The 23716-nt window shown below is 34.6% G+C and overlaps 1 protein-coding gene across 1 annotated transcript in view; it reads right to left on the bottom strand.

Annotated features, from left to right (window-relative positions):
- The window catches only part of wgn (Tumor necrosis factor receptor superfamily member wengen), a 228856-nt gene that overhangs the window by 95078 nt on the left and 110062 nt on the right, over positions 1-23716 (bottom strand). Inside the window, exon 2 of the mRNA XM_072520684.1 lies at positions 17014-17560. Coding sequence (XP_072376785.1) covers positions 17014-17560 — 547 coding nt within the window. The remainder of the gene's footprint in view (positions 1-17013; positions 17561-23716) is intronic.

Genomic DNA, 23716 nt, shown 5'->3' on the forward strand with positions numbered 1-23716 from the left:
AAGATGTGGAGTGAGACAGGGATGCGTATTGTCGCCAATTTTTTTTAATGCCTACTCCGAAGAAATCCTGAAAAACGCTCTTGAGGGTGAAACAGCTGGAATAAAGGTAAATGGAGTTCCCATTAACAACATTAGATATGCGGACGACACTATGATCTTAGCCGATAATATTGAAGATCTTCAGAGACTGGTGACCAGAATAGCGGAGTATGGAAAAGAGTATGGTCTAACAATGAATGCCAAGAAGACGAAATTCATGAGAATATCGAAAACTCAAAGAAATAACGAGAATCTTCTAATAAACGGAACCAACGTCGAACAAGTGGACAAATAGGCATATCTGGGAACAATGATTAACTCCACAAATGATTACATTTAGGAGGTCAAAATCAGAATAGAAAAGGCTAGAGCAAATTTCAACAAAATGAGAAGAATGCTATGTACAAGGGATTTAAAATTGGAACTAAGAGTTAGGTTGGCGAGGTGCTGTTTTTTCTACTTTATTTTATGGAATGGAATCTTGGACCTTAAATGCGACATCAATGAAAAAACTGGAATCATTCGAGCAGTGGGTGTATAGAAGAATTCTGAAAATATCGTGGACAGAACACGTCACAAACAAAGAGGTTCTGCGAAGGATGAATAAAGAAATAGAAATTTCAAATATAATTAAAACAAGAAAATGGGAATATCTCGAACATTACACGTGGAGAGAAATACAGCTTGCTCCAACTGATTATGCAGGGAAAGATTCAAAGAAAGAGAAGCATAGGGAGGCGTAGAATGTCATGGCTGCGCTACCTAAGAGAGTGGTACGGATGTACATCAAATGAACTTTTCAGAGCAGCCATCTCAAAAGTCCGAATAGCTATGATGATTGCCGACCTCCGCCGCGGAGATGGCACTTGAAGAAGATACCTAGTCAACAGCGGCCGATGATAGTGAACATGGAGATAAACATGAGACCGAAAAGAAAGCAAGTTGGACACCAGAAAGTAAAGTGGTGGAAGCTAAAGGATAAAGATTTGGCAAAAGTAGAGTGCTGGAAGAGTGTGAGGAAAAAGATACGGTAAATGACTGGTGGAAAGCCAACAGCAAAGTTGTGGTACGAATTGTAGAGGAAGTACCAGGAAAAACATTTGGTGGTGGAACGATGAAGTGCAACAGAAGGTTAAGGAGAAGAAAGAGGCTAAAAAGACGTATAACAGGTCTATAAAAGAAGAAGATTAGGAGCAAAAGGAGATAGGAGAAAAATAGTTTAGGTTTATGACCAAAAGTTTTTCACTGAGTCCCAACCTGCTTAATCCTGTTATGGATGTACTGACAGATAAGGTAAGGAAGAGGGCTCCTTGGTCAATGTTCTTAGCTAATGATATTGTGTTGGTAGACAAGAGCAAAGAAATTTTGGAGGAGAAGTTGGAAGGTTGGTGAAGGGTCGTTGAAGAGGGTGGACTTAAGAGTTTAAAACTTAGCAGGTGAGAACGGAGTATATGTGGTTGGGAGGAATAGGAATAATTGCTGGTATCGAATTACTTGGAGACGATATCGAAAATTAGGACGAGTAGGAGAATTTAGATATCTTAGATCGAAAAATCGGGAAGGGCTGAAAGAAAAGATATAAAAGAGTGTAATGAGGCATATGTACGGCTGTGAAATGTGGCCTGCAAATAAGACTCAGGCAAAGAAGATGGAGGCAGCTGAAATGAAAATGTTACGATGGATGTTGGGGACAGGATCAGGAACGACTTGATTAGAGAAAGAGCCGGGGTGACTAGTGTCAAAAATAGTTCAAGAACAAAGACTAGAACCGTGTGTTCACGTCAAACGTAGACATGAAAACTCTGTGGAATGAAGGATAGAACTGTTAGAAGTTAATGGTAAGAGAGTTAAAGGAAAACCGAGGGGAAGATGGAAGGACTGTGTGGCAGAGGATTTGAGAGAGGAAGGTTTAAGCGAGAAAGACACGATGGACAGAAATGAGTGAAAAAGAAGAGTAAGGAACAGCGACCCCTGTAAAAAGAGAAGCTGAGGAAGAAGAAGAATTTGACACATTTAGACAAGTGCCTGCTGATTATACTTGTTTTATTATGTATACATTTACATATACATTAAATATACATTTAATATTTACACAAAACTAACTTTATTTTTCTATTACTAGACCTAGTACTTTTTATCTTGCCCTTGTAATCTTAGCAAAATATTTATTTAACTTATATTTCTTGTAAACATTCCATACAGTCATTAAATCTATAACAAAAGGTACATAAAATAAATGTTTTTCCTTATATACACGCGGCTTATTGTTATTATCTGAACTTAATAAATAATGGATTTAAACCGGATCATGGACAGTGCACAATTTATCGTAAAAGACAACTGATTACTCGATAAGCTTCAAAAATGCAATTGCAATTAAACGTGCAAGTCTATATATGTAACTCTTAGCCACAAAACATAGCACCATATGGTGCCTGCCTTTCACAATGTCCCTTATAAGGCAGTTTTCTGTATTTGTGGTAACGTCTCGTAATGCTGCAATTGTTTGTTTAAAAGAAAATTTAGCCTTAAGAGACTCCCTTGTGTATAAATTAGTCAAATGGGTATTGTTCTGTGGATTTATATAATCTTATACACTGCTTAAAATAAGTTTTAAAGTATCGCTTATACTGAATTGGATATCAAATAGAATTTTATAAGAATTTTATAAGAATTTTTCAATAATTTTAAACTCCCACTATACCGAAACACTTTTAGGCACTGCCACTAGGTGCCGACAGCTCAATTAAGGGTAAAAAGTTTGCAGAATTGATATCAGTTTCACGACTTCGGAGAATGCACGTGTTGTTTGTACATTGTTTTTCTTAGAATATGGCTGTTCTGTTTTTCAAAAATCTTTCATTAGTGTACCGTTGTTCAAGAAGTGAACTTGTGCAATTTTTAAATTTAAAAGTGGCAGATAGCTTAAAATCAGTCGTTGTATGGTCCAAAAAACATACCAACCATTCGTAGAGATTGAATCTCACCAACAACGACCAGGATCAGGCGCAAGAAGAGTCACGACGGCCAAAGAAGACCTTTCTTTACAACGCACTTCTTTGCAAAATCGGTTCTTTACGGCTAGAGGAATCCAAAACTGTTTTTAATATGCTCACAGGTGGAGATTAAGCACTTCTACAATGAAAAAAAGGTTAAAGAAATTTGGTCTAGGGCCTCGCTACCCAGCAACAGGATTTTTGTTAACAGCAGCATATCGAAAAAACCGATTTGGGTTTTCTAGAGACCACGATCATTGGACGATAGAAAATTGAAAAAATGTTTTGTTTAGTGATGGGTCCTGGATAGTTCTTTATGGCTCAGAAGTTCGCATCAAAACGTACAGAAGACGTGGGGAACGATATGCTGCTTGTGTTCGACGAGCACGTGTTTGGAGGCATTTCATTCGAAGGTCGTACTGATCTCGTGTTTATTGATAGAAGAGCGTTGCATCCTCACCGACACATTACCGAAATTCTAGACGAGCACGTAATGCCTTTTGCTGGGTTTGTGGGCGAAAACTTTCATTTTATGCAAGTCAACGCACGGCCACACGTAACCATAATGATAACGCGAATTTGTCGACTCAAAGCCCAGATTTGAACCCGATTGAGCATGTTTGGGACCAACTCAAATGAAAAGTAAGAAACAGAATACCTACTCCAATAAATAATGAGCAGCTTCGATTGGCGTTCATGGAAGAATCGATAGCTTTTCCGCAAGACAACATCCAGAATTTGATCAATTTAATTCGAAGTTGAATGAGGAGTGTAATTCAAAATAGAGGTGTTAATACAGAATATTAAAAATCACGTCTTTATTGTAATTTTTATAAAGAAAACAGCAAAATTACAATGCTAATTTTTGAAACTTTTCATTAAAATCTTCATCTTGGGAGAAGTATTTGTTACTAAATAAATGGTGGCATAATGCTTTAGAACATATTCTTAAACATTCGACAAACATCTAACGACCATCAATTTTTTTAGGGTTCGTAAAAATTAAAAAATGCCAACAATTTTAAGTGGCTTCTTTTTAATGACACGCAGAGTTCTTATTGTACCAGCGAGACTGCTTCCTAAAAGGTTTAAATCTAGCCCAATGAATATAAAGAGAAGTGATTTTAACACATTTATCCTAAGTAAAAACCTAACAAAGGGATACGTAAATATATGTGAAAGCTAAATACTAATAAAAAATATTACTAATACAACTAATGAAAATGACCGGAAACTAAAACTCCCAGTGTGTATCTGTATTCCGCGCACTAGCATAGTCTGATATTTTCTCTCTTCAGGCCTTTAGCGGTAAATATTAGCTCATAATACATATATCCTTAGGTACCTTATCTGCAGGGTTCGTGAGTATCTCTTGCCTAGATATGCCGCAACTTGCGACCGGATACTGCAGCCTCCATTAATTTTGCGAGGAGGAACATATAGGTACAACTCAAACGTACACTTACGAGTAACACGTGTTATTGTTACTGGCAAATCGAGATAACTTTCAAACATTCTGAGTCGTGATATAAGTAAATATTTGGGGGATTTTTTTGGTTGGTCAACTACAACAATCGAGGAAATTATCAATTGTCACTTCCATACGCAAATCGTGAAAAGATGGGAAGAAGGGCAAGTATGTAGACATGCCAGAGTAACACTAAGTAACCTTGAAAAGTTAACATCAAAGAAGTACTTGGGAATGACCAGGAAAAACCTACGCTTAACAGTTGGTTTTTTAACTGGTCATTGTCAACTAAGCAAACACCTCCACACACTGGGGCTAGTAGACACACCTCTATGTAGAAAGTGTGAACGAGAAGACGATACTGTAGAGCATATCCTATATCAATGCCGGAGTTATCGTTAATACGAGAGTACGCGTTCGGCAAGTCCTGGCCCACATCTGCCCACATAAGGGGAAGTCCCCTGGTGACTTGTCCACCTTCCTAGAAATGGCAGAATGAATAATGAGCTAAGGACGACAGCTCCCTGGGAGGATGCACAATGGCTCAATTGTGGCCTAAGTGCTGTGGAACTTAACTCACCCTTCCTACTCTATAGAAGTAAGTACTTGTCATACACTACGAGATGAGACACTTGAGAATTTGTGCCTTCTTCACCACTAGTTTGCGACTATCTTTTAAATCTTTCACGAGAGAGAAGATATTCAGAGTTTTTGTATCGTCTACAATAACTAGCTTGCGACTGTCTATGATGTTCTGTTTTTACGTGACTTGGGATAGAAAAGGAGAGCTGGTGCCTGACGTATTTATATATTTTTGCGCCTAGATATATAAACATTGGCTCCACAAACATAGAACATAAAAGCGAAAAATATTTTATTTGCAACTAGTAATAGGTAATTAGGCGCGGTTAAGTTTCAACAGGCGATATATACCTGAAGTCTATAAGTCTGTTTCGCAAAGCCCTTGCTACGCCCATGATCGAACATACAGACGTTCAATAAAGAACCTCTTCGGCTGCCCATTGCGAAAATTCTACTGGTTTCTGGCAATCATGCTTAGCGGAGCCAAGAACATTCCACGGAGCTTCCGAACAGCGAGAAGACTATAAATATAAGAGCGATTACAATTCAAATAAGTGATTTGAAAATAAAAATTTGTACGGTTAAGTAAATAAATGTTATAAATTATGTTTTAGTGTTAGTGTTAAAGGACTTTAAATACATTAAAATAAACATTACACTCAAGTACATAAAAAACTGTGAAAATTGGTCTCGTTGTTGTTAAAAGCAGTGTATGCTCAACCCGAATATAATAATAATGTGGACGTATAATATACAAAGAATACTTATGCTAATATTGTTTTTGATAATTCTATTGATCGCTTTATTTATTTCTTTTGGTGCAGTTAAGCTGATTGTTGCCAGTAGACGTGATGGTAATATTTTAAGTATTAGCATACATTAAAGTTTTCGGAATGGTTGGATTACTTTTCAATTTATTTTAAACAACAATTTAGCGTGTGGAATTTGGTAGCTATATAATCGCCTTTTATATATTATAAGCTTGTTCTGGGAACGTCAAACTCAGGTGATTGTCAACTCGAAAATTTCCGATACAACGTAGAGTACGTCAGGGGGACACCATATCACCTAAAGTGTTTTTACTTTTGGATATATATATGTAAAAGGGCATATATATGTAAAAGGGCATAATAATAAAAATTAAGTACTTAACAAGAAGATCGTTTCTGAGGTCCATAAGGCTACTAGATGCAAAAAGAGCAAAGACTCGAGCAGATAGGAAAACGAAGAAGGGGCAAGATATTTTTTTATATGTACGGTGCGAACAAAGATGCTATAAGAATTTTGTAAAATGGTCGACATCGAATATGGCACTAACGTATGGTCCTAAAGTTTTGGGAAAAATTTCAAAAGCATATAACTCTGACCACAATAATCTTATATTTTTATTAAATTATTATACAATTTAACTTAACTATCCTTATTATAAATCAAAATTCAAATGACAGACAAGGGACCATTATTTTCGATTTGCCTAATAATTCCCCTGGCACGTTGCATCATCCTTTGGACGACCTCGGTGTCAATTTCTCTAATTTTTGTATATATGCGGCGTCTTAACTGTTCCTGATTTTGTGCTTCCCATCTGTTATTATAGACTTTCCGACTTAATATTGCCCAGAACTCTTCAATTGGACGAGCCTGAGGTAGGTTGGGGGGATTGTCTACTTTCGGTACAAAGGTAATATTGTTAGTTTCGTACCAGTCCCTTGTGATCCTCGCGTAATGACATGAAGCAAGATATGCACTCGCCTTAACGCGAGGCAACATCTCGGAATTCTCTCTAATTGATCTTCTGTGTATTTTGGAGCTTTCCTTCTTTTCCGATAGATAATATTGTTACTCTATAGGGTCCTGTATACTGTAGTCTTTCCAACATGAAATCTTCTGGCAAGTTTTCGCTGTGAGACCCCAATTTTGTTCTTAGCTGCTTCAATCAGTCTTGCCTCTCTTATATGGTTCAAAATCCGCGGTCGGCTACTTTTACGCAAGTTAACATATGGTATCCCTTCTTCACATTCTCTGATTGTGCGATAAATTGTCGATTTGCTTATGTTTTGATCTCAATAAATATTAACAATATCTCGTTTCGACATTCGCCCAACCATATTATAAACACCTCGACGAATATCAATTTTATAAGACATTTTGCAGAGCACAAACCAAAATATTCTGCTTTGTTTATTAAATGTCAATAACTGAAGACATTTCAATTCCATGGCCTTCTTTGTTAAATGCATTTTGCTTCTCAATCAGACCAGGTGAAATTTTTTTCAAAACTTTAGGACCATACGTTATTTTAGCACATTCAAAAACTCGTTGGCTGTCTCTGATGCCTGCAATAGAATGAATCGTAAAACTATTTGATGGTTTAATTTTAAACGAAAAAAAGCTAACATGAACAGAAGACAAGAAAGAGAAACAAACTTATCGTTTAATGTAAAATGCATTCTTAAGCAACAAGATGAAATAAACTTTAGAATTGAAGTTAACGACTTTGACTTTGACTAAACCATTTGTTACTTCAACTACAAAATTATTGACTATTTGATCAATTGGCACCGTTAGTGAATTTTGTAAGTGAAAAAATTAAAGAATGGACTAATGAAGGTAAAAACCCACGTCAGTAAAAACTTTTAATTTTATTTAGAAATAATATTTGTTTCAAAATCTTCCATAAATATATCGGCTAATAATGGAGATAAACTAGAGCCCATTGCTAGACCAAAATTTTGTTTATAGAATTCATTATTTAGTTGAAAATATGTATTATCAGTACACAATGTCAATAACTCCATTATAGCTGATATGTTTAGTCTTGTTCTAGTTGCCAATGTATCATCACTCTCTAATTTTGTCTTGACTCTATTTAAGGTCTTATTCAATTTATTAAAAAAATGTTGTGTATTTTTTATAAATGTGTCATTTTTATTTGGAAATGTTTGTATAAGATTTAATAAAAATTTTGAGAGTTCACTACAAGGAGAATTCATGGTACTACAAATAGATCTAAGTAGTATATTCGCTTTATGAATTTTTGGTACTCCATAAAAAAATTTTTGTGACGGATATTCTCAAGTTAAAGTTGATTTCATGTAATCGAATGAACTATCTTACAATAAAATGTATAACATAAGTCGTTTACTTTAAAATGTATAATATATGTCTGAGTTGTCAATATACATAAGTCAGATAAAATTAAATTATTAGAAGAATTTTTTACCAAGTAACAAAAAACATAATTTGTTTAATTTATTAACTTTTGTATTTTGAAAACGATTTACGAAGTGAAAATTGAAACGTCAATAAACTTACTAAAACCTTCAATTGTGGCTTATTCCTATTAAAATAGTAATTACTTTTAAAAGAGCATATTTCAATGATTACGTCGCGATGACCCTCCTTTAACAGGAGTAAATCGACACCACAAGCCCTCCTTGAGCATGTCCCTTTTTTCAAATTATTGATTTGGTCACTCTAATACAGAGAATTTTTATGTCCTTCATAACATTTTTGTTCTTGTGTTATATGAAAAGAAGATTCGTACTCACTTGGTACATCTATTCGACATAAAACAGAACTACATATTGGAGAAACTATATGCAAGGTATGAATTCTAGGATGTTGCATAATATAATAAGATTTCTGTTTTTTACATTATTTTTTGTGCATCATTTTCGTATTAGATTAAGTTTGCTAACAAACGCACGAAAAGAATGTTATAAAAAATAAAATTTTTACTAAATAAAATAAAACATAAAAGCAAATGTCATTGAAGTATTTCATGTCGCAGTAACCAGTAAAATAAATATTACATTGGCTCTATAATACATTATTTGTTTTATTCTAAATAATTGCTCGTGTTACGTCGGTCTATGAAACACAAGCGCACTTTGGGATATGTTTAAATAATATTAGCTCCATGCAGAATTGTGTCACTATTTCGGTACTATAGGCATCAAGTATGGACATATTACATTGTGTTTAATTAAACCGGTCACGGGCCGACCGGCCATCTCTGTTCAACAGATACGAGTAGGTATATCATTTTATGTTATACGATTAACTTAATAATAATTATTAATAATAGTACATGTACAGACCGTTAGAAATTAAATATTAGTCAACATTTTTTAAACATAACCTACTTAAAATCTATATTTACACAAGTGGGCAGGTAATTTTTTGCACTTTTAAAAATATGTATTTTCTTACACCGATTTCGCCAGAAAGAACTGTCGTCACGGTTCGTTCTAACGATGTGTTACATTATAGTTTATGTTTTACAACAGTTCGTAGTATTTATACATCGTGCAGTTGTTGCTAGTTTTGTTGGCAACTCCTAGAGTTGTTGGTGTGTTAGTTACATTTAAAAAAAAGAACTAAACGAATTATTAGGTAATTTCCCAGTACAAGCTTTCATTTTACGTACAGTATTTAAGCTCTACAGTTTTCACCCATTTTACAACTTAAAACAATGTAAAAACCTTAAATTATCCATGTCTGTCTGTTCGTCTGTTCGTAAACACAACTTCTCTGTTATTAGAACACATATAATAACAAATTAGGTGTCAAATATAAGCTAAAATCCCAAAGATGGTTTTAAACGTGAGAAATTTGACCTCGGACTTCATGTTCCAGAGTTGCAACTGGAAATACTGTTTTAAAGTTGAATAAATAGTTCATTTGATATATTAATTGACGCGTATTGAAAAGTCGAGCTCGAATATTTAGTTTCGGTTTTGATGTTATTTCCGGTTAAAATGTTATGAGCCGAAATTTGGCAAAAATGACTCAAAATTAGTGTCAAAGTTACACGAAGAGTTCAAAGTTTTAGACTTCAGGTTCTACTTCCGGTCACGTTGGGTGAAAATCGAAAACTTACGAAGTCCAATTGCTTGTTAAACTTTTTTTTAATAGTATATATATATATATATATATATATATATATATATATACACCAGCTGCGAACCTCCAAAGAGTGCTTCTATATTCCCAGCGAGATTAACTCGCTGTTAATCAGGCAAATTTGATACAAAATGCTCATAACAAAAATCTGCAAAACTTTTCTAAGTAAAAGTTTTTGATTGGAGTTGGAGGAATATGTAAAAAATTAGAAAAAAGCAAAAATTTTGATTTTATAATTTCATTGATATTTTATATAACTCGCGATCAGTCGCGGTATCTCGGCTCGGTTTAAATATTTCGACTTCTAATTCGTGACAGAATATACTATGGACATATCCACAAAAATTAAATGCTTCCAAATGCTAAATTATAATTATAAACAAAATGGCGATTTTTTGAAAAAATCGTATGCTGCAAGTCGGATATGTTTTCTAATTAAAAATTTGTGTTACAAATTTTTGAATCCATTTTTTTAAACCACTTCTACATTAAAATCTAATATTTAAAAAAGTTTTCCGGAAAGTTTTATATTCTCAAATTTAATGATTCAAAATTTAGAGGAATTTTTATCCGACGTTGTTCAACGCTGTTGAAGTAATCTTTGAGAAAGATTAATTAAATAATTATAGATAATAGTTTTTCTTTATTGTTACAATAATATATTAATATTAAAGTTCTAAAAGTCTTGAAAGCAAATAAAGCGGCGGGATTTCTGTGTGCTACAGTAAGGGAAGATTGGTTTTCTGTAGTTTCCCAATCTCATTGCGTAATTATTATAGCTGTACCTATAATAGGTGAGGAGGCATAGGAGCCACAGCTTGCCTCAACACGTTGTTAATACCCAACAACTCTGACGGTAATCGTTACCCACGGAACTTGTAATTTAGCGGCAGATTGGAACCGCAAATGGAGGAAAAGCGGACACAGGTTGGGCTTTGCGATTAGAAGTCGATCTGATCTATTAATTTACGAATCCAAAAAAGAAAAATTCTCCATACCTTGAAGAGGCATAGTGCTTAAAGCGAAGTTTCATACCGTTTCAGTTCAGAATGGTACAGTCTGAAAGAACTAATACCTAAGACAAGACCACACAAAAGCAAGGATCTAACTTATAGTCTTGTTGAATCCCTACATACTTCGTTATTTCTTCTTCTTCTTCCTCTTTATAAGCAATTCTGCTTGTTCATTGGCGAATTAATACCTCTATTAAAGGTTGTCACTCCATCTTTTGCGTGGTTGTCCGATACTTCTTCGATTGGTGACTTCATCATCATCATCATTGGCGCTATAGCCCTATAAAAGAGTCTCGACTTTCCCAAGTCTATTACGCCAGTCAGTTCTATTCATTGCCAACTGTTGCCAGTTTGCTGCGCCTATTTTTCTACCATCCTCATCTACACCATCCCTCTATCTGAGTTTTGGCCTACCCCTACTTCTACTTCACAGAGGTTGTGACATAAGGATTCTTCTAGGAGGGCTGTGATCTTGCCAGATGTTCTGCTCATCTTAGTCTTCCTATTTTTTATAAGAGATACTACGTCTTTACCACCGAATATATGTTTATATCTGTGATATATCTCGTAGTTGTACCTCCTTCTCCAAACACCATTTTCACAGATGCCACCGAATATTCTTCTCAGGATCCTTCGTTCAAATACAAGCATGGTTATTTTTGTTTTTTGGTTTAAGTTTCTGCTTCTCATATGTCTACTCAGTTCAAAATAGCATTTGTTTGCTAGGTTTATTCTTCGCTTGATTTCTTCCTTCATGACGTTCTTCTTGGTGATCAGGGAGCCTAAGTATGTGAATTTGTCCACCACTTCAAAGGTAGAGTTATCAATGGTCGATGTTTCTGGCTCTATTGTTGGGTGTTGATGTCATTATCTTAGTTTTCTCCTCATTTACTTGCAGGCCCATATTTTTTAAGGCGTTTGACAAGGTTGTATACATTTCTTCTAGTTTGCGTGTTGTGTGGGCAACTAGGTCAACATCATCTGCATATGCCAACATTTGGGATGATTTATTAAAAATTTTTCCTCTGTTGTCTATTTGGGCATCCCTGACCGCCTTTTCCAGAGCTACGTTGAAAAGGAGACACGCCAGCGCATCTTCCTGTCGCAGCCCAACATGCGTTTCAAACGCCTGTGATTGTTCGTCCTGTATTTCGACTTTGCAAACAACTTTACGCATTGTAGCCTTAACCAATCTTATCAGTTTATCGGGGATGTGGAATTCATCCATGGCTTCAACCGATTGGTGACTTATCTCTTGTTATTTTGACGACACGGGTCTCCTCAATTCTGCTTATGTGGTTATTCCATTCTTTTTTTCTATTTTGTGTCTATTCATTTGTACACTGTACGTTACATTTTCTTCTAATGTCTTCCCGTCTCTTTCGATCTCTCAGCGTATTTTCTGTAATTCTTCTCAGTACTCTCATCTCTGCAGTTTCTAGTAGCCCTTGCGTTGTGGCTGTCGGGTCTTGTTTCTAAGGCATATGTTATGGTTGATCTTACAGTGGCTTTAAAAATTCTTGAGTTCATCTCAGTGTCAATGTACCTGTTTCGCCATATACTTGTTCAATACTGATGCCATCAATTTCTATTTTACATCTGGTTGGTTCTTTGCTGACTACTATTGTTTTAGTTTTCTGAGATGAGAGTGTCATATTAAATTCTTTTGCTCTTATGTTAAATCTGTGGACCAGTCTTTGAAGACTATCTTCGTCTTGGACTTCGTTATTTCATATAAAGTAATTTCTGGCAATATGACTTCACTCATTGATTTGTCACATAGGCCTTAAAATATGTTGTTTTATTGCCAATTTCGAGGGAGGAAATTTTTCTCTAGATGTATTTTTTACAATAGCTGAATTGCACCCAAGTTAGTTTACACTGTATCTATCTGCTTTTGTTTTTTCGCATTTTCGCAGCTAGGAATCAACTTTATTGATAAATTTACTATTTTTACTAGGAACAAACCGCAATTTTTGTTTAAAATATGTTTGTTATGGCATTTATATTTAAATTTAAACTAAAATTGTGGTTTATTCCCACTGAAAATACTAAATTGTATTAAGATGACACAAGAAAATAGCTTGAGAGCAACATTTCATCAATAATTCGGAAACGACCATGAAAGCTGCTCGTCTATAAAAAACTTAAGCAGATAATATCATCCAGTTTTTTATTATCTAATGTAACAAGATTGCAGATACCAATTTGTTTTGAGTAAGTGTTCTAACAGAAATGAGTTAGTTATAATACTAAACAATTATAGTCTACCTGAACTTGCGAAAAACTATATATCTACAATGACTAATTTTAATATCGATTTTCTACGATCCGATATGTACCGAATTTATAGCTACAAAATCTAAATACCTATGCCTTTTTAATGTTAGCTTAAATGTTATTGTTTAATAATAATATTTATAGTGGGCACTGCCGGCCGCCAAACGTACTTCCACTCAGGTCAATGAATTAGGTACATATTAAAGTAAACTTTTTCTATTTTAATTTAAGAATATTTTCCGTTTTAATACTTTAAACACTAGTACAGACGGTAGTGGTTATCAGAACACAAAAAAGAGACTCTAGCTAGAGAATTCATATAAAAGTTAGCAAAAATTGTACAGCAAAATAAATACTTATCAGGTCCTAATAAGACTAATAGTTATACATGATTGAAAGCCAACCAAATAACAGCAATAAAGAAAAAATAACAAGAAATATTCCAAAGGTGAATAAGAAGTATATATTGATTCAAAATCCGCATTGATTTAGAATTCGCAAACACATAAGTACGCGTAAGAACAACATCTTGTATGAATTATTTAATTGAGAATTAATTTTAGCCACTGCAACTCTCAGACTGCTCGTCTCCAGTTTTAAGGTAAAGTTCAATTAGTTTCTAGGTCTCTTCTCCTTTCCCAACTACACATAGCATTAGTTTAGCACCTGTCACTATTGCTCGTTTCATTCAGTATATATCTTTGATAAATTGACCATGACAAGTTCATGCAAGTAAATTGGAACGATGTACAAGATGGTCGGCCGTTCGACGAGAGCATCTGCCGGCTAATTTTGAACTGGTAGGCGTTGGGACGACTTATTTTCGTTTTTGGGACAGATTTAGATGTGTATTAGAATCTGTTATGTAATTTCGTTATGAATTTGCTGGAACTAACTAAGTTAATAATTCTTAGATTTCATTTCTGATTATCTATACGGGTGATTAAATTTTCTGTTAGTCTCCTGGATTTTCGGAAAGAAAACAAATTTATCATTTAGTCGAGCCCTCTTTAACTTTAAATATATAATAGTTTAAAGTACTATTTTAATGGTTTAAGATGTTGTGCTTTATTTTTTTTATTGTGTACACTTTGAGATGTTAAACTAAATCAAATAAATTACAGATAATTCTTAGACAATGCATTTACAAATTGCAAAATAATTCATAATTCACGAAATAACTCAGTAAGGAATCATAATGACTACTACTTTACGTCGTTTATACGGATGGATAATAAAAAACTTTATTTGTAAAGAATCAAAGATCTGTATACAGGCACAGTCTCTAGAATATAAGAGGTAGTCACGTATCAAGAGAATTCATGTGTATTCTCCACTAAATAATTCAGATAATTGTGGTTTTTTTTCTTTCGATTCGGCTAAAGCAACCGATTCTCGATATTGCACTTTCAAAAAATATAGATGGTACTTTTACTTTGTTTATTTGATAACTTAACAATTATATTTTAACCCAGGTCTTGTTAAATATCGAAAACAAAGCCGATACCTACACTGTACTTATGTCAATACATAGCTAATAACTCATTCTTAAATTTTTTTTGCACCCCAAGGATTCGCCCTAAATCATGTAGCTGAAATAATTTTAAACAAAAACGTTTAGCACTTTTTGTGTAAAATTAACCGTTCTCTCAGACACAAAGCTTGAAGCGACCTGCGATTTTAAATGTCGGTTACCCGCGCGATATCAATGTTTTAAATAAAATTTATATTAACTCGACGGTAAAAATTCGATATATATTGATGATAGTATCCTATAGACAAAAATCAAAATGGATTTTTAAGGTGAAGAGTGTAGCTTTCAGATGCAATTTTTTTCATTTTGCTGCAAATGAAGTCAGTTTCTATAAAGCTGATAAATAAATAAATGTTGCGCTATTTTTGCCATGTTTTACGATTATCATGAGATCAATCAAATTTATTACTTCCACTGACCTGTCGCCATGGAACTTACAAAAATACCAAAAACGAAACACCAAAAACTTTAAAACCTATAACATGGAAATATCAAAATCTTGATAAGTCTGCCAAGATGACGAACCGAAAGACAACCCTTGCCAGATTGAAAGGCTACTACCCAGATATCACTATTATGGTAGATATTGAGGCAATAATTTACTTTTTACAACGGGTTTTGCATGTTATGGGAGAGTAGAGTAATCTTATTGACAGAAATAATATCGTAATATTTTATTTAGATGGTTGAATTTTTAAAACGTAACAACTCCCCTCTTTCTACAAGAGTTTTTCCCTGAAAATCTCTCTTGCACATGTACAACTTACACTTCATCGTCCCCTGCGTCTGGATTTAAGTCTCTAACGTTCCAGACACCTGAGAATATATAATCAGCATTCCTAAGCTCATAAGTTCAAGGTGAGATCCTCTTTTTAATATAACAAGGTCCAACAAAATTAGGTGCCAACTTATTAGAAAAATTCTAGCTAGTTTCTGATAAAATAAAATTACGACGCCACACTAGCTGGTCTGGCAGGTACTCCACATCTCGTTTCCTAAGATTGTACCTATTACAATTTATCCTAACAGCTAATTCTAAACGCTCTCTAACACCTGCCAACATTCCTTATTGCGACTAGTGTCACTCAACTGTGTACAAAGTTGATAAAATATGGAGTAAACTTAGTTCCTTCATGATTTGCCATACGAATCGCACAATCAATCACACTAATATGTGCATCCCAAGTTCTGTGATTATCCGACACATACATGGCAATCATGGTCTTCCACTAGTTTTTACAATCATGGTCTTCCACTATTTTAGATATAGAAGCAGAGGAGCAAGCGCGTTTTAGAGCTGGAATATCGACGGTGGACCACTTATTTTGTGTTACGCAACTAATAGAAAAGAAAACCACTAGGAATCAAGAGGTACATTTACTAAAGGTCGACCTCAAAAAAGCTTACGATAGCCTCTCCCTTAAACGATTCTGGGAAACCTTAGAATTGCGCAATATTAAAATAAACATCAAGGCAATTAAAAATTTATATAACACACAACCTCGATTAAAAATAGACAATAAACTCTCAGAAAATATGACGGTAACCAAAGGCCTAAAATAGGGTTGTTGTATCTCACCAACGCTTTTTAAAATATACCTTGAACAGGTGTTGTAACACAGGTACTACGGTGAGAGTGGAGAAAGATAAAATCAAGCAGAGTAAAGTATGTGAAAACTGTAGGGTTTCCCAGCGGCACCTGCGTGGAAATTGAATTTTCTTTTGTAAAGAAATGGAATCGATAGAGGAGGATTAATTCTATTTTTAAAAATTTAGCCTTAAAGGCTACTGGTGACCTGTATTAATTATGACCTAAACATGTAATGGTTTTAAGTAAATTTCTGCGATTTTCTCCTTCATGCCACTTGAAAGTTTGTTAGTTTTCACGTTCACGATAAGGAACCTGCAAAAAAAGGCATAACTGCAGGTCTTAAAAACGGAAAATTTTTTTCCTTTTTTTACTTATCTCATATGACATTTTCAGTACACAAAAAGGCAATAGGGAGAAAATTGTGGTTGAACTTCGTGTTGAAATCTGAAGGTCTGAAAGTGATGGCACATAAATATCTATAGTATAAGCTAGAATTGCATTATTTTTCTGTTCTGGAAATTTAAATAATTAGGTATATCTGAAGAGCACACGCCCAGAATGCTGAAATACATATTTAAATATATTTAAAAAGTTTTACTCACCTGATTCAAAATTTTCTTTTAGCCTCCTCCACTGCTTAGCCTGATGCAATGAATAGAGGGTGATAACTAGAAAAAACAGTATGCATGAGAACACCGCAACAGTCAACGCGATAGCCTGCCAGTCCCATACCAAGGTTTCGGTACTAGAGAATGGAGCATCAGATCGGGAGATCTCTGATGCTGCTGCTTTCGGTTCTTCTTGTACGGTACTAGGCCGAACATTTCGTATATCATCACCATATCGCCACTCGATATCTTCATCTTCTTTCGGCGTTTTCACGTGATGGTGTTGTGGGTGTTGTTTGTGCTTATGTCTATGGGGATTTCCCGTATCCATCGTCTTCAGCAATTCACTAACGGGGCCGCAGAGAGTGTCACGGTGGAATTCGCAAGGACGTAGAACGACTGTATTGTTTTTACACTGCGTACAATTCATGCATTTTTGCAGTTTGGCATTGAGGTATTGTCTTTCGGAACAGAATGAAGCTAGTACTATGGACGAGAAGCAGGCTATAAGTAGGATTGATGTGTATGTCAATACCATCACCTGAAACAAAAGAAAAAATCGATCAAAATACATATAAAGTATATTTACTAAATAAAAATATATTCTAGCCTGATTAAAAAGCTAATTTACACTAAACATATCGATGAAATAAGTATGTGAAGGAAACTATACATTGGTGGACCGTAAGGTAGTGCCATAGAACTATGGAAGTACCTTATTTTTATGCAGAAACATATTTTTTATCTTTAAAATATATTAACGTTCATTTTTTTGTATGTATTTCTTATTATCTTTATAAATTACATAAAATCTGGCAATTGTGTACTTAATACGTAATAGTGTAAGGGAGCAAATGGACGTCATTATTGACAATATTCAAGGAAAAATAAACACGTCACAGAGATCAATGGATAATGATGAAAGAATAAAAAAAGGCGCGAATGAAGAGGACAGGCCCAGCAGAAAACGGTAAGCGTTAGATATATGCGTTGCAGTGTTGCAAATAAAAACAAGGTTTACCTTCTCCGTACATTTAATTGCTTCTAATTTATTTATGTCGGAGAAGCTTTCTGTTTATAAACATTAGTTCTCCGAATCATTTCTTAGACTTAACAAAACTCGACTTAAAACTGAATTACAAGTACTGTATCACAGAGACGAATTAAGTGCTACCTCTGGGGCTGTTCCTATATCAGTTTTATTAACTGAGGAAGGTTTAAAATGTACATTTGAAGAAACTATTAAACTTTTAAGTATTTTAATTTATCATTCCTATGTCAACATCTGAAGCAGAATGCTGTTTTCGAGGCTAAAACGAAAACATTCCTTAGAAATACCGTGAAGGAAGAACGAGAACACCACCGATGTTCCAAGAACACCAGGAACACTTCTCAGTCTTTATGCAGATGACACAGCAATTGCGGCTAAACACAGAAACATTGATGAAGCTGTAAACAACTTACAGGCAGCATTGGATAACATAATAACATAGAAGAATGGAGTATCCAATGGAAAATAGCCATCAACTCAGAAAAAACTCTCAACCAGTCATGTTTAAAAAGAGAAAAGAAACCCCAGACGAACAGCTTACAGTAAAAAAAAATCCCGTCGAATGGAAAAGAGAAGCAAAATATCTAGGAGTCACAATGGATCAAGGACTAACCTTCACGCAACATGTGGACCAAACCATCAAAAAAACAACCGTAGCCAAAGCAGTAATAAGAGGACTCAAAAAGCAAATTAAGACTAAAAACAAAAATAAGATTGATAAACAGCATCATACTTCCAATAATAACATATACATCTCTCGCATGGGGATAAGTAAATCAAACAAAATCTCACATAAGTAAATCAAACAAAAAGAGGATACAAGCAGCACATAATAACAGCCTCAGAGAACGTTTCCTGGTCAGAGAACTAAAACAAGTAAGGGTGACAGACTCAATGGAAGAAAAAGCCAGAACAAAGTTTGCTGAGCTAGAGAACCACCCAAGTCCGATACTGCGAGAGATAATAAAATATGATGCGTTCCATCGATGGAAGCACAAAAGACCAAAACAGCAAATCCTGGCCAACATATAAAGTCTAGAAAATCGTAGCTCTATGAACAGAAGATCACCCAGCACATAGCACTGGCAATTTTTATAATGACTAATGATATTACTTTTCAGACATCTCTCAAAAAAAATTACAAAAAACTTAAAAAACGACTTCGGTCCCCTAAAAAATTACAAAACTACTAACAAAAAGGCGAAAGCCACCAAAAACATTAACAAAAAACCCTAAACCCAGGCACGAGAGGCCCACATCCTCGAGCGCCAAGTTGCCGAATACGAAGCAGAGGGCCCGAGCAAGCAATCGATGATAAGTCACCAGAGATAGCAGGAAAAGAGCGCCTTTCGCTAACCTGCTTTGATCGGGATAGGATATCGTGTTGAAGTTCTTGTGCCCAGGACTCCACACGACAAGCACTTTGCTGATAGTTGTGCCCCTATCGCGCATCAGAGTGCTATAGGGGGGAAAGGGATGGAGTGACTGCTGAGGACAAGAGTTAATCCTCCTCGCTCCAATGAATTGTAACGCCCAAGTGTCATTCATAAGGGGTGTACAAGTCTCATAGGCTGGGTTAAATTAAATTGCTTGCTCGCTTGTGACGTTCTCAATGTTAGGTCACAAACCATTTTTCTCTAAATCAGAAACAATGGTCTATATGTAGCCCATTTTCTAGTTTATTAAGATAATGATAAAATACCATTAAAAAAATCAAAAAAGGATCTATTTTTGTTTCTTTTATCGTACCTAATAAAACAGACTAATAACTTTAATATAATAGTCGACAAATAAGGACATGTCTAATAGCACCCATTACCATTACCAACACATTAAGCTGCTTTATTATAGAAACAAAGATAAAAAAATACTTATGTCTAATATAGATAACGTGTATGTATTACTGCTCCCTGTCTCTAATGGTATTACAAGTGTTATGTAAGCTGCTCCTTAAAACTGAATCTATGTCGTAATATAAAAATAACAATTTGGGCTTCCGATGTGTAAAATTTGTATTTAGGTAGAGCTGTGCGATTATGTCTAGACTCGAAACGGAAGCTTTGGAAATAATCGTTACAGGAATTTATTTTATTATCCGTCAACTTGATGGCCTTGTTAGCAGGAAAAGGGAGAAGAATATCGCTCTTACAAAGTCGAAGTTAGAAATAAATGGAAGCTCGTATAAACATCAAAAACTCACCCGGAAAAAGGCGTACGCAATTTTTTGTTGTGTTATTAAACTCAAATTTGTATTTATTATTTTTCGTTATTCTCTGAAGTATTAGATATGATCACATTTTATTTATATTACCACATTTTATTTAATTTCTTCTGAAAAATCTCTTACTAAAAGAGGTATCTATTTAGCGATTAATTTTTTATAATCGGAATTAAAAGTTTTTGACAGTAATTTTCCATACTCGGTCACCTTGGGACTGACTTGGGAAACAAAAGTAAAAAATATAAAGAAATACGAAATGTATCAAACATATTATCTTATCCTTTGACAGGAGTCTTCAAAACATACTAGTTAAACTTCACTACATACTGCTCAGCGGAAAATGAAATTAAAACTAAAAAATTCCTTTTTATAGAAAAGATATTTAAATAGAAAGATACCGTTACTTTGACGTGTGATCAAAAATAGACGGAACTATTAGGGTGGTCTCTAACGAGATATTTTGCAGCACTATTTTTGACGGATTATTTACTATATTCTGAAACAAAAAAACACCGACAACGGCAAACTGGGTAGTTGCAATGGTTGTTTTATATAGAGGATTCACAAAACAATCACAAACACATAATAATTAGGTGCATTTTCCTGAGGTAAAGATAGTCTCAATTGGGTTTGACAGAATGAAATATTGGTGTTTGGCAGTGTTGAAATTTACATTACAAATGAAACACGCACTCAAAAGCAATAAGATATTTAAAAACTAATACTTTTTTTTTATTATTTAATTTAACGTGCTTGTGATAGCTTCGGCCATTAGCACGAGGCACCGTGGATACAATTATATATAAGGTACAATTACATATTATAATATACTATAGTTATATATTATTTAGTAAGTTTTCTAGCTTCAGGAACTGGATAGCTGTGATGACTTGACTCTGGTTCGATAATATATCTGTGATGTCGCCCTTCATGCCCATTTCTTGGCGTCGTTTATTGTAATGAGGGCAGTCCACAAGGATGTGTAGAACGCTTAGTGGAGATTGGCAATAGTGACAGATTGGCTTAGGTGTAGAATTCATTAGGTGACCATGTGTAAATCTGGTGTGACCGATACGCAATCTTCTAGCAACAACCATCTCATTTCTAGTTATACCAGGGATAATGAACCGCTCAATCGTCTGATCTATTTGGTGTAAAAATGTAGTGGATTGTTTCCAATGATTCTGCCAGTAATTTCGTACGAGTTTCTTTATACTAGTTTTTAGGTTACTGGAAATTTGTATATTACGTGGTGTACAATTGGATACAGCAGCTTCTTTGGCAAAGCGATCGGCGTTGTCGTTACCCATAATCCCGATGTGGGAGGGAATCCATATGATAGTGATATGGATGTCGTGGATGATAATATTTTGGTAAATGTCATGGATTTTTTCTACAAGAGGGTGATTAGTAAATAGATTATTGATGGACTGGATAGAGGCAAGGGAGTCTGTACAGATGGCAATATGTTGATTGGGTGCTGTACAGAGTTTGAAGGCTTGGTAAATAGCATACAGTTCACCAGTGTGAACGCTGCATGTGGCAGGTATTTGACATGAACTAACGACTGTTTCCGTAGTGGTAACCGCACAACCAACCCCCGTTTCGCTCTTTGATGCGTCAGTGTAGAGTACCCGATCGAATTTCTTAAAATTAAGAATTTCTAGTAAGGATTTTCAATCAAATCCTGGTTGGTTTCTGCCTTACTAAACTTTGTAAGTGACACATTAAATTTCGGTAAAGTTTTGGTCCAAGGAGAATTCTGCGGGATCGGGAGAGGGTTAGTTAGTGATAAATTTATATGTGGTATTAAAGTTGGAACTAGGAGGGCGATAGTGTGTATGCGTGGAGCGGGAGGGTGAACTAATACTTAACAATTACCAAAAAAAAAAAGAAAAAGTAAATAGTTTTAAAACAGCTTTTAAAAGTAAATAGTAAAATATCAGTATACTTAAATAATAAAGTTAAAAAGACATCTGTTGCAATCTGACAACTGGTGCTTTGAGGGTTGTGACTCTATTGCCAAATCTATCCGCTAACCTATCAAAGGGCAATTGCCAAAAAATTTTCCAATAATTAATTGCATTTAATATCAAACGAAACAAATATTAATTCATTAATGTTTTATATAAGGTATAAAATTGCAGAATCCATAAAATAATATAATAAAAATGTACATTTTAAAAGCTTTATCTCTTTGCATTTGAAGCATATAACATACATTATAAGGACATGGCAACACTGCCAACGCAATATTTCGTTCTATGAAACTTAATTGACAGCTAATTTTGGGCTTCACTGGGACCAAATTTGAAAAACGTCCTAAAAAAATATTATTGTAACCAACCGCATTGCATGTTACTTTTAGAGTACCTTTAAGATAAAATAGGATGTCATCAAAGAGTAACTTTTTTGGAACCTGTAGAAAACGAAGTTAAAATAAAATTTATGCAGTCAAATCTTCATAATTACGAAACACCGAATGAGAGATTTCAAAGAATGCCAGGTTTCGTTAAAAAAAAAAGACAAAGACAATCAGATTCTACCGTATAAAGAGGATTTTCAAATAAAAACTATTACGAATTCCACGGTGTCATATGGCTGTAGGTTTGTATTGTTAGATTAAATACAGTAATCTTCGTCAATTATTCGATAAACAAAACATACAACTTTTAACATAAAAAATTCTGGTTGCCATTCTGTTATATTTTAATAACCCTATATATTTAGTAAAATATTCTTCTGTCCGTGCTTCTTATGCAATATATTAGCTATAAACAGTCACAAAAAGAAAAATAAAAGCACCATTTCAACCAGAAGCCAAAAACAAAATATTTAGTCTGCTAAAAGTGTGAATCTCGGCCCGCAACATCCCTTTATGTACTTGACATATGTGCTTGACTCTCGCCACTGTAAGACAAATAGAGAAAAGAAGCATTATCATATGCGGCTCAGCCAGATTTATTCACGACAACACCAGATGTTCTTTAAAGATGGAGCAACACGAAAATTCGTTCTAAATTTTAAGTTTGATCTTTAGATAGGTATATCAGATGCCAAAATGCCAATCAGATGCCAATATACGAGGACCGTTTTGTAATTATTCAATAAAAATCATCAGGGACACAGAACTTGATCTTCAGAAGAAGGAATTTTTGTAAATTATTCAAATATTCTGTACTATACCATGAATCACCGGTAAATTACCAGATAAGTGGTTAGAATCAGTATTTATAACTATTCCCAAGAAAAGGACTGCCAGACAGTGTAGCGACTGTCGACTCATCAGTTTAATGAGTCATGCGCTCAAAATTTTTATAAAAGTTTTGCATTGTCGCATATATAAACTTTGAGTCGATAACTGGTGATGAGCAGTTTGGTTTCCGAAACGGTATAAGATTTTAAAAAAGCCTTTGATAGAGTAC

This window comes from Diabrotica undecimpunctata, chromosome 1, assembly GCF_040954645.1.
Source record: "Diabrotica undecimpunctata isolate CICGRU chromosome 1, icDiaUnde3, whole genome shotgun sequence".
Taxonomy (NCBI): domain Eukaryota; kingdom Metazoa; phylum Arthropoda; class Insecta; order Coleoptera; family Chrysomelidae; genus Diabrotica; species Diabrotica undecimpunctata.